The sequence below is a fragment of the Paroedura picta genome, chromosome 1, assembly GCF_049243985.1.
Source record: "Paroedura picta isolate Pp20150507F chromosome 1, Ppicta_v3.0, whole genome shotgun sequence".
Lineage (NCBI taxonomy): Eukaryota > Metazoa > Chordata > Lepidosauria > Squamata > Gekkonidae > Paroedura > Paroedura picta.
Window position 1 is genome coordinate 22,095,685 of NC_135369.1, and position 12,155 is coordinate 22,107,839.

A 12,155-nucleotide genomic window follows, 5' to 3' on the forward strand; every position below is an offset into this window, starting at 1 on the left:
CATCTGATGGGGAGGCTGATTCTGTGAAAGCTTAATGGGGTGGCAAGTTACAGTGGATGAGCGATAGAGTTGTGAGTGTCTTGCATAGTGCAGGGGGTTGGACTAGATGACCCAGGAGGTCCCTTCCAACTCTATTATTCTATGATTGTAGATAAGGTTACACGAGAACAACTGGCCCAAGTTCACCCAGTGAGTGGTCTGGCAAATGGGAATTTGAACTTGGGTCTCCTCAGGGCTTCATCTGACTTACTAACCACCAGACTACACTGGCTGACATTATTTTATGGATATACTTGCCATATAATACCTGCCAGGCCCAGATTTTTGCCGAAGAACACCTTTGATCATAGCTTCCCCATTTCCCTTCCTTGGCTTCAGGTTTTGCTCTTTTATTTTCTTCATGCAGGATGTTCAACCTACATGGATATCGTGATTGTTCTGGATGGGTCCAACAGCATCTATCCTTGGTACGAGGTGCAGAATTTCCTTAGCAACATCCTTAGCAAATTTTTCATCGACCCTGAGCAGATCCAAGTAAGTTTTGAGCTTTTAGGGCAGGGGTAGTCAAACTCCAGATGCCCAAATGCTGGCAGTGGCTCATGGGAATTGTAGTCCATGGACATCTGGAGGGCCGCAGTTTGACTATCCCTGTTTTAGGGTTGTTGTTTTTTTTTAATATTCCTACAACACATCACCTCCATGGGAAGAAAATAGACCTGAGATTGAGAATGGTGCTCAGATCACCATTGTTGACAGACAGATTCTGAGGGAGAAGAATTCCACAATATGCCAACAAGGCAGTGTGGTAAACTTTAAAGTGGCAGGGGGTTGAGAGCCACCAGAAGATATGTGCCAGAGTTCACTTCCCCACATCCTCCTGATGCATCAGCCAAGGAAACAGTGAGACTCACCAGTAAGTTGGAAGATTTCCCTGACTCACGATGGAAGACTTGCTCAGTCAGGGCTGTGGGGAGAGAGTCATGGCTAAAGTCCAAATTAGATATGACTGAGGAGATCTGTGATTAGAATCTTCCTTTTTTAAATAAAGAGGCTAAAGACATTCAGGCTGGGAGGAGGAAATCCACAGCAGGTCTGCACCTTTAGGAAATGAGAGGGATTAACTCTTCCCCCCTCTGACATTATCATTCCTTCCTCCGGCCACTTTCCTTTTATCTACCCTGCAAGGGGAAACATATAGATACCACGCAGTCAATTTCAGCAAATCGCACCCCTGGGCAGTTGAAGTGCATCAGGAATACAGTGCAAGGGAAAAGGTTAAACCCCTTTCCCCAGAACTGTTCCTTCCAGCATTGGAGTTTAGTGTTTTTACCGTCATCTTATAGCGTTATAGATGTTTAGCTTCTGGGATATGTTCTTAGGTTATTGTTCTACATTGTATGTGGTTCTTGTGGAATTGGACATTGTTTTATGTTATATGAATGTGAACCACTGCGAGCCAGTTTGCTGGGAGCGGCGGCATACAAAACCAATAAATAAATAAATAAATAAATAAAATAATGGGTGATCACAATCACAGCTCTCCCAGACCACATCTAGTGTGTCCTTATAGTGCTTAATGGCCTGTTACATTATTTCTGGAGATGCCTGTGATTTGGGTTGCAAATGTGTTCTGGGAGTCCTGTGCTTCCCAGAGGCACAGAAATCCAATTCCTACCAGGGTGTTGGCATGCAAGAAGGAGGAGTTTTGTCTTCCTCCCTATAGGGTTTGTTGACTCAAAAGGCTTCAGGGCCCTGCTATTTGTTCTGCTGGGGGCTGTTTGTATGCTAATATGGCTACACATCAGTTTCCTCAGTGGAACAAGTAGCAGTTTTCCAGGGCTTTTTGTAGTTGGAAAAACAGCAGAGAGGAGGGGGAAGGTTTGAGCTCCTTCTTCTCATGCACTGTGAAGAAGAGTTGGTTTTTATACCCCACTTTTCACTAACCAAAGGCGTCTCAAAGCAGCTTACAATCCCCTTCCCTTCCTCTCGCCACAGCAGACACCCTGGGAGGTAGATGGAGCTGAGAGAGTTCTGTGAGAACTGTGACAAGCCCAAGGTCACCCAGCTGGCTGCATGTGGAGGTGCAGGGAATCCAATCCTGCTCTTCAGATTAGAAGCTGCTGCTCTTAACCACTACAACAAGCTGGCTCCAGTCCAAAGTGGGTCTTATACCCTTGGGGAACAAGAGTTCCTAGAACATATTAGTGACCCAACTCAGGGACATAACCTGAATAATACATAATGTGTCATTCCAGAGGTAGCCATCTTGATCTGCAGAAGAGCTACATTCAAATCGAGTAGCACCTTGGTGGTTGTAATGGTGGTGGTAGAATGTGCTGTCAAGTCCCAGCTGACTCACAGCGACCCTGTAGGGTTGTCAAGGCAAGAGGTGTTCAGAGGTGGCTTGCCACTGCCTGCCTCCATGTCCCAACCCCGCTATTCCTTGACAGTCACTCTTCCAAATGCTAGCTTCCAAGGGCTGACGCAGTTGAGCTTCTGAGATGTAGCCAGATCGGACAAGCCTGGGTTATCCAGTTCAGGGCTGCACTGTAGAGACCAACACATTTTGGAGGATATAAGATTTTGAGAGACAAAGTTCTCTTCATCAGATCTCAAAGTCCTTCTGTCCCTGGTCTATTCCACACACATAGGATAATGGACTTTCAATGCACTTTAGAAGTAGATTTTCCTGTTCTGCACAGGAAAATCCTACTGCCAAGGCATATTGAAAGTGCATTATCCTATGTGTGCGGAATGGGCCCCAGTCAGAAAGTGAGAGAGCTACAATGTCCCAATAGCCTTGGACTCGAGCACCTCTTGTTTTAGAACTTGACCTCTGAGTGCCCATTGCTGCTGCCTGTCTCAATGGGCTACCTTTCCTAAATCCCTTTGACTTTGTTTTAGCCCCCGTTCTCCTGCACTATCCCATTGGCCAGAGATGGAAAAAAGCTTGACCCTCGTTCCATTTGCCACTGCTGGACTATCCCAGCATAGGCACAGTTATGCTGAAAATCCCACCCTGCTGAAAACAGGAAGCTTAAAGAAAACAAGGAGAGGGAGGGAAAGGAACCTGGTTTTCTGTAGCTTCATTGTGAGAGGCAGCAACTTTCCACTGAGTCAGCATGTTTGAATGTTTTTTAAAAAGCCACCCTTCCACCAAGCTAAAGAAGGGGTGGTGGGGGAGCAGAAGGGATGGCGTTTGCCCAAGCAAAATACACCTTCGCTACTGCCGGTTGAGGCGTTTAGCAGCTAATGGGGAAGAACAAACAGAAACCACTGCTGCATTAACTGCTAACGCCTCCCAAACATACCTGAGACCGTGTAGCTGGCACTAATTACTCCTTAATTAATTACTGCCATTTTTATTTTATTTTATTTATTTATTCATATTTATATACCGCCCTCCCCGAAGGCTCAGAGCGGTTTACATGTAACCGAAACTATACATGAAACCATACATATAATGACATTAATATTATTAATTGATGAACCGGGTGACAGTATAACATAACAGTGTATCATAACATAAACAGTGGTAACTCAAACAGGTCCAGGAGGGGAGAGGCAGGGGCCCTGCAAATGTTGGTTGGTTGGCCTGGCCTCAGCCAAATGCCTGGCGGAAGAGCTCCCTTTTGCAGGCCCTGCGGAACTGTTTAAGTTCTGTCAAGGCCCTGATCTCCTCCACAAGCTCGTTCCACCAGGTGGGGGCCAGGACAGAGAATGCTCTGGCCCTGGTCGAGCCCAGGTGAACTTCTTTTGGGCCAGGGACCATTAGCCGGTTGGTGGCGCTGGAGCGTAAAGCTCTTATTTATTTATTTGTTTGTTTTTTTGATTAATTATTTAATTATTTGATTATATTTCTATATTGCCCTCCCGTGAGGCTCAGGGCAGTTTCCATGAAACGTGGAGGGTATGCATTGAATCATGGTACAATAACAGTTATCATAACAGTGGGTTTGAATTAATTCTCTATAGGGCTTGTGCGCTCATGAGTTCGTGCTATAATAAATCTTGTAGTGTGCCACACAGCTCTCCATTTCTCTGGACTGCCACAGACACAACATGGCTGCCCCTTTGAAAGTTTCACCGTGATGATGATGATGGTGCAGTAAAGTATATTTGCAACAGTCCTGTGGTAGCATGATTATTAGCAGATGGGTTGATTTCATTGATGACTTTTGATCCGGCTTCGGGCCTCAACCTCAGTCCTCAGCAGGTTTATAGGCACAACACTGGCTACCCACCTAATGCTCACAAGTCATTGATAAAACACTGCAAAAAACCAAGTCTCAGTAAGCTTGTTTATGTGATTGCCCTAGATGGTGGCCCCGTCCTGATTTAATCCCTAGTACTTAGCGGCTTCAATTCCCATTCTTCTTGTCTGCATAGGTCGGGGTGTTACAATACAGTGAAGTTGCAATCCATGAATGGACGCTCAAGGACTACCAAACTGCAGAAGAAGTCATCGAAGCAGCCAAAAACATCAGCCGGCAGGAAGGACTAGAAACTCGGACGGCTTCTGCAATCCACAAGGCCTGGTATGTGCGCCTTGGAATTAGGGTTGCCCACTGGGTTGGACAACACCTGGGAGATTTGGGGGGTGGAGCCTGAGGAGGGCAGGGTTTGGGGGAAGGGAGGCACTGAAATGATGCATAATGCCATGTAGTCTACCTCCCAAAGCAACCATTTTCTCCAGGTGAGCTGATCTTTGCCACCTGGAGATCAGTTGTAATTCCAAGAGATTTCCAGTTACCACCTGGAGAATGGCAACCATACATTGGAATTGATGGGGCAGAGGGTCCAGTTTATGGGAGCACATCTTGCAGGCAAGAGAGGCCATTCTTTGAATAGCAACACACCTCCCCCAAGCGGTTTCTTCTCTTCCTTTTTTAATTTCTCTCTCCAGCACGGAGGCCTTCAGCCCAGAAAGAGGTGGGAGAGAAGGAGCCACCAAGCTGATGATTGTGGTGACTGACGGGGAGTCCCACGATGGCGAAGAACTCCCCGATGCCTTGGAAGAGTGTGAGAAACGAAACGTGACCCGCTATGCCATTGCAGTGAGTGCTGGAACACCCAGAAGGTGCCCCGTGGACCTGTGTCCACCTCTCTGGGTGAATTGAAAGGTAGCAAGAGTGAAGGCAGAATAAGAAGTAGATCTGTTAATGAAGCCCGGAGGCTGCTTTTTTGGCATTCTAGGTTTGTCTGGGTCCTGAGAGTGACAGACAACGGTGTGGATCAAGAGACACTCACCTCAAAGCAGCCTTTCTCGACTTTTTTTAACCATGGAGAAGCTTCTGAAATATTCTTCAGGCTTCAAGAAATCACAGAGGGTGAACGTGCAGAATATGGTTGAGAAGCATAGCTGTGTACAGGCCCACCTGGGGCCCCTCCTTCGAGCGGGGGGGAAGGGAGAGCATATCACCAATAAATGGTTAACAAATTTTTAAAATATATAAAATAATAATTAACTCCCACCCATTCGGGAAACCCTTCCTGGGCTGTCAAGAAACCCCAAGGTCTCAGGAATCCCTGGTTGAGAAAGCCTGCCTTAAAAAAAAAAAAAATTATTCCTGCATAAGATCACTTCATCAGATGCATGGGATTGTAAATCTAGCAGGCCAATGCATATGCAAAACCTTCAGGAAAGGGGAGAATGTTACAAAAAAAAAGGGGGGGGGGCTTCTACAAAGCGAGATGCAATCCAAAGAAGAAGCCATTCATGGAGGGGTATGAAGTTCACATCTTGATTTCAACTTTATTTCAAAGTCGGCAAGGTTTATATATATTTTATATAGACACGTTTCTCTTTTTATGTGCTCTTGCCATACTCCATTCTCCCCAACCACACGTAACTTCCTCAGGTGAATGGGGTGGGGTCACACTGAGCACCTATGACACTGGGAAACTCACCTGTGGGACGTCTTTTCCTCAGGTGCTGGGGCATTACATCAGGCGGCAGAAAGATCCTGACTCCTTCATCAATGAAATCAAGTATATCGCCAGTGATCCTGACGAGAAGTATTTCTTCAACGTAACCGATGAAGCAGCCCTGAATGATATCGTAGATGCCTTGGGGGACAGGATTTTTAGCCTGGAAGGTACTGGAGGGATGTGATTGTTCAGATCTTGGTGGGAGAGTGATATTTGAATCTCCGTGGCTTAGGAAGGTTAAACAAAAATGGTGCATGTGAGACTTCTAAGTGTGCCTACGATGACTGCTACTTACAGTTTCCCAGTTGACCTTTGTCAAGCTCAAACCCTGCCCTATCTATGTGTGGGGCTGAGAGCCACTGGGAAACAAATGTTTGTCATCATGACCTAGATAGCATCCTACTTATTCATCTAATTTTCAAATTATCCAACCCTCCTCCATGGAGGAAGGACTGTGGTGGCTCAGTGGAAGAGCTTCCACTTGGCATGCAGAAGGTCCCTGGTTCAGTCCTCCAGCATCTCTAGTAAGGTTCAGGGAGCAGGTGAGGGAAAGTCCTGAGACCCTGTTTAGATTCACGTACTTTTCGCACGCCTTCAAAATCGCACAATGGTTGCCAATTGAAAACGCTACTGATTTGACATTATGCACAACGTCGTTGACAATCTGCCACACACCTGAAACCGATCCGCAAAAAGCGCTTCCTTGTAGCGCTTTCAGGGAAATCCCCAAAAGTGGATTCACCCTCTGGAAAGCGCTACACTCCTGCAACCAATCTGCAACACTAGTGGGAAAGTTCTGTGCGTTACCATTGTTGTGGTTTCTACAAAGTCCCTCCCCCTGGTTCTCTCCTCTGATCTTCCGGCGAAGCGATCGCCATTTTTTTTTCTCCGAGCGAGCGGAGTTCAACCCACCAGCAAGCCTGTTTAGAGGCTTCCCCGGCTTCAGTCCCTCCCCAGAGCTGTTTAGTCACTAAGCACAAACAACAGAGAAGCCCGTTTGCTGATGTATTTTCCCTTTATTTTTTACACTGTTTTCGGCCGAAAATCGGGCCCGTGAGGGGGGGGATTTTTTTTTCACTTGGGGGGAGCGTGGCAACGATGAAACGACAGCTCAAATACACCTGCCAGCTGATGGGTCTCTCCGTTGCAACGAATCAACACATATTCGTTGCAATGGGTGTTTTTTTTTTTTTTAAACCTTTCTTAAAGGGAAAGGGGCTGTTTGGGAGCATGCTAACGGCTGCCCATTGGCTGCTTGACGGCCAGGGGCGGGACGAGCTCGGCAATAGCGCTTCCTGTCTGGCGATTTTTGCTGAGACCGGAAGCTTGTGGGAAACGATAGAAACGCAACTGGATTCCACTACAAAGTCAGGTATGCATAATGACGAATTGCACTATTTTAAATGGCGATTTTTCGTTCAGCAAACAATTTGCTACAAGGATCCCGGTGCGGAAAGCCCCTCAGTCTTAGGTACCTTTGTGTGTTCATAATGTGCAATGGGGTTATCCCTGATTCATAGAATCATGGAGTTGGAAGGGACCTCCGGGTCATCTAGTCCAACTCTGCAGGACTACCAACTACCTGCCCACCCACAGTGACCTCAATTCCATGCCCAGATGATCCCCCTCCCCAAAAATATATAATTTCTATCTTCTCAAAAAGCCTGTGAGGGTGGTAAGGCTAGGAGAGAGGTCCCTCTCACTCAAGATTACCTGACCACGACCAGGCTGAGTTTTGAAGCTTGATCTCCCCAGTTCTAGCCTGATACTATAAGTACTGGACAACAATGATGCTCCTGTGTTTTAAAATGTGTTTGAGTATATTTTACTGCAGCCTAAATTATCTCAGAATTGTCTGTCTGCTTAGCATCTATCAGGATTATGCTAAGCATGGTTACAAACATTAACCGCTTGCTGCTTCCCCCACCCAGGGACCCGTGAATATAGCTCTTTTGAGCTGGAAATGTCTCAGATCGGCTTCTCCATGCATCTTCTAGAGGTAAGTGGGCATAAAGTTTTACAGAGAAGGGACTTTTGCACATGCTGAATAATTCCATTTCAATCCACTTCAATGGCAATTTGCAAGTGGGTTTTGCCATTTCACACAGCAAAAATCCAGCTGCCAAAGTGCCTTGAAAGTGGATTGAAATGGCATTATTTAGTATGTGCGGAAACTCCCAAAGTTGATTTGAGAGCTGGCCGTGCAAGCATAATCAGTGAACTAAGACCACTGTGCTTAAAGGTATGCAGCTGCTGTTTACAATTCTGCTGTGAGCCTTCAGTCCTGAGGACAGTTGCCTGAGTGTAAGCGTCACTGAATAACACATGGTTTACTGTAGCAGAGACCTCCTTAGGAGGGCACGGCTAATCTGCAAACTGGAGAAAGCAGGCTAAAGATTGGTGGAGTGAGGACAGAAGATGATTTCTACTGAAAAAACCATGGGTCCATCTAAGATCTGTCACCCTCTAGCTTGACCGAGCAGTAGGACTGTGGGAATGAAGGGATGGGAAATTTACAGATGGGAGAGGTATCAGTTTTTCCTTTGGTTTATAGGGTGCAGCACCAATGAGATGCAATAAGAGACAGTGATGAGGGAGGGAGAATGCTGCCCCTTATCCCAGATCTCAGATTCTGCATAGGACAGGCAGGCTTAACATCCACCACAATAACGGCCTTGCGTGTTCCCTCTTTCCTTCTCCCAAGGGATTGGTGCTGTTCACACTAAAATATGGCTGCTTGGAGGGCAGGGTGACTGTGGTATCACTTCCCTGCTTCTGTCCCCTTACCAAACTGTGCCCTCCCCTCCCCAGGCTTTCCCCCCAAATCTCCAGGAATTTCCCAACCCAAAGTTTGCAACTTTGAAGAAGAACCTTGCAAGTATCACTAGGGTCCTTCACCTTGTGGTGAGATGTTCTGCTTAAAAAATGGCTGAGCTGAACCTACCCTTTGTTTATAAGATCCTGGAAGCAGGCTTTTGAATGACAGAGATTTCTTCTTCATGTTGCACGGCTTGTCTGCTACTGACTCGTTTCCTGCAGGACGGAATCCTCTTCGGCATGGTTGGAGCCTACGATTGGGACGGCGGAGTCTTGAAGGAGAGCAGTGGGGGGCGGATCATCCCTCCCAGGGAAGCTTTCCAAAGAGAGTTCCCCTTGGAACTGAAAAACCATGCCGCCTATCTTGGTAAGGACACAGAATAAGCCCACACGAGGTTGCAAAGCTATATCGTCCTGTGGCAAAGTGACACAAAAGGGATCAACTTTGCAACTGCGGGAGGGCAGTTTAAATAACTAAGAACAATGGAGCTGGTGGTTTGTAAACACCACAATATTAGAGCCGAAATAAGGAAATATCACAGAATCATAGTGTTGGAAGTGGTCTCCAGGGCCATCTACCCGCTGGCCTGCACAATGCAGGAACTCACAACTACCTGCCCACTCACAGTTTCCCCAATTTCATGCCCAAGTGATCCCCCCACCAAAAATCTCCAGAATCCAGCCTGGCCTGGAGGAAATTCACCTACCATCCTAAATTAGCAATCAGCAGTCCCACAGCTGCTGTGAACAGATCTCTCCCCAGGTGCCTAGAAGAGTACAGCTGTTCAGGATTGCAGCACAAAATCTGAGTCCAGTGGCACCTTGAAGGCCAACAAAGTTTTATTCAAGGTTTGCCCACGAAAGCTTATACCTTGCATAAAACTTCTTTGGTCTTTGACTCAAAATTTGTTCTGCTACTTCAGACCAACGTGGCTAATCCACCTGAATGTAGGATTGCCCTGTAAGTGACGTGACCAAGAGGACCGAGCGAATCCAGGGCTGAGTCCTTCCTCTTTATTCTCTTTTGCTCTCTCCTTCCTAGGCTATGCAGTCTCCTCGGTCAGGCTCAGGAATGGGAAGAGTCTCTATGTGGCAGGTGCCCCCCGCTTCAGGCACAAGGGGAAGGTGATCCTCTTCGAAATGAGCAGCGGAGGCCGTGTGACTGTCTCTCAGGCCCTCACTGGGGACCAGGTGAGGTCTGAGGCAGGGATGTTGGTTGCAGCTGATTTCTGAGGCTCAAGCCCATTTCAAAGTTGCTTGGTTCCCCAACCCGAAATCGCCTTCCTGCGTGTTTATCATTCCACAGGATATGCAAAAGGGCATATGTTCAGGAGAGCTTTTTTTAAAAAAAGAGAGAAGGTTAGTGTCTGTGAAAAGAATATGTTGCTTTTGTACATTGTTTGCTGTGTGCATTATACTGTTTTATTACATACTAGCTTCAAAGCCCATTCCTAAGAACAGGCCTTGAAAGGGTCCCCTCCCCTGGACCCCAACCAGGCAGCTTGGACGGCAGCTCGCAGCCAGATCAAATGGAGCAGGTGGGGACTGGGCAGCTCGTTAGCAGGGTCGGGACAGAGCTCCTTAGCAGTCAGCTAGTCAGCTCCTTAGCAGTCCTTAACGAGCAATCAGAAGGCTGGGTGGCCCTCATCAGCAGGTCCAGCCTAGCAGGCCAAGTGGCCCTTGTTAGGAGGACCTCCACCACGACCCTTGGCCCAGGGCCCTCTTCCCTTACCTGCTGCTGGCTCCAGGCACTGAGGCGTCTGAGAGCAAAGAGGCTAGAGTCCAGGGATGGAGGGCGGGAGCTGCAGGGGCAGGGCCAATCAGGGCAAAGATGGCTGCACTCTGATTGGCCCTATTCCAACTTGGACAGCCGGACACGTCCCACCCCCTAGGCTGTTTCATAAATATATAGAGGAACAACAATGTATACGGATTAATTAACTAATTTTTTAATACTTAAATATCAAATACTTGAAATCAAATGGCGAATAACACTGGGCCGGAACACAATGTTAAGCATGAACCGAATATGGAAAAGCAACAATATCAGCCTTAATACCAAGTGCCGGCTAGTCAGCGCCGTTGTCTTCCCCATAACAACCTATGGATGCCAAAGCTGGATGCTGAAGAAGGAAGACAGGAGGAGAATAGATGCTTTCAAATTATGGTGTTAGCGACGGATGCTGCGGATACCCTGGACAGCCAAAGTTGCCAACAAGATAGTTTTAGAGAGGAGCAAACCAACTATGTCATTAGAAGGGAAGATATTATGGCTAAGGCTCACTTACTTTGGACACATCATGCGATCGGACTCGTTAGAAAATCATTAATGCTCGGCATGGTCAGCTGCAAAAGGAAACGTGGTCACCAAAGGATCTGCTGGCTCGACACGATCAAAGCCGATACAGGGATGAAACATATGGGAAAAACTTTCCTATACAGTTGCCGAGGGTCAGACAAGACTGAACGGATGGCATCATGATCTATAATGCCCCTCCTGGCACTGCCTGCTCGGGTGGTTTACATCATAATGGGTCCATAGACAGTTAAAAGAATAAACCATAGTTAAAACATTACATTAATAGAACTCATCGATCATAACCTGCTATTGCAATTCACCGCTGCTACTTGACCAATACAGCCTCCTCTCATACTCAGAGGGGAAATTTACAGAGTTTACGGGGTAGGGCCCATTTCTGTTGTTGTCATTCATTGGCCCCAACCAAACGCCTGGTGCAAGAGCTCCATTTTGCAGGCCCTTCAGGACTGTGAGAGCTCCTACAGGGCTCACAACTCTTCGGGGAGTTCATTCCACCAGGTTGGGACTAGGACCGAACAGGCCCTGGCCCTGGTTGAAGCCATGCGTACATCTCTAGAGCAAGGGATTTCCAACCTGTTTGTATTGGTGGAGCAAAGCAGATGTATCACACTTTGAAGCTCAATGAGGAAGATGGACTATAAATTAAGAAAACATGTAACTTTAAGAAAATCCCTCTGAACAGTCTCACGAGCCCTCTGGATGGCCAACAAAAGAGCATAGAGTAGGGATGTCCAAACTATGGCTCTCCAGATGGTTATGGACTACAATTACCATGAGCCCCTTCCAGCATGGCCAATTAGCTGAGACTCATGGTAACTGTAATCCATGGACATCTGGAGATCCACAGTTTGGCCACCTCTGGCATACAGGCTGAGGCCTTGCCACAATGTTGCCTCCTAGCTCTGGGATTCAGAGGTTTAGTGAATCGCCCCAACTCAATTACACCTGTCTTACCCCATTGGCTGTCTAATACAGTGAAGACAGGAAAGACACTGAGCTAGTTCGGAGGCACTCTTGTTTATAGAATCATAGAATCATAGAGTTGGAAGGTGCCATCCAGGCCATCTAGTCCAACCCCCTGCTCTAC

At 47.0% G+C, this 12,155-nt stretch overlaps 1 protein-coding gene across 1 annotated transcript in view; it reads left to right on the top strand.

Moving 5' to 3' along the window:
* Positions 1-12,155, top strand: part of ITGA10 (integrin subunit alpha 10) — an 80,755-nt gene that overhangs the window by 33,350 nt on the left and 35,250 nt on the right. The window contains exons 6-12 of the mRNA XM_077326671.1: positions 407-534; positions 4,390-4,538; positions 4,907-5,057; positions 5,933-6,098; positions 7,863-7,930; positions 8,971-9,115; positions 9,791-9,939. Coding sequence (XP_077182786.1) covers positions 407-534; positions 4,390-4,538; positions 4,907-5,057; positions 5,933-6,098; positions 7,863-7,930; positions 8,971-9,115; positions 9,791-9,939 — 956 coding nt within the window. The remainder of the gene's footprint in view (positions 1-406; positions 535-4,389; positions 4,539-4,906; positions 5,058-5,932; positions 6,099-7,862; positions 7,931-8,970; positions 9,116-9,790; positions 9,940-12,155) is intronic.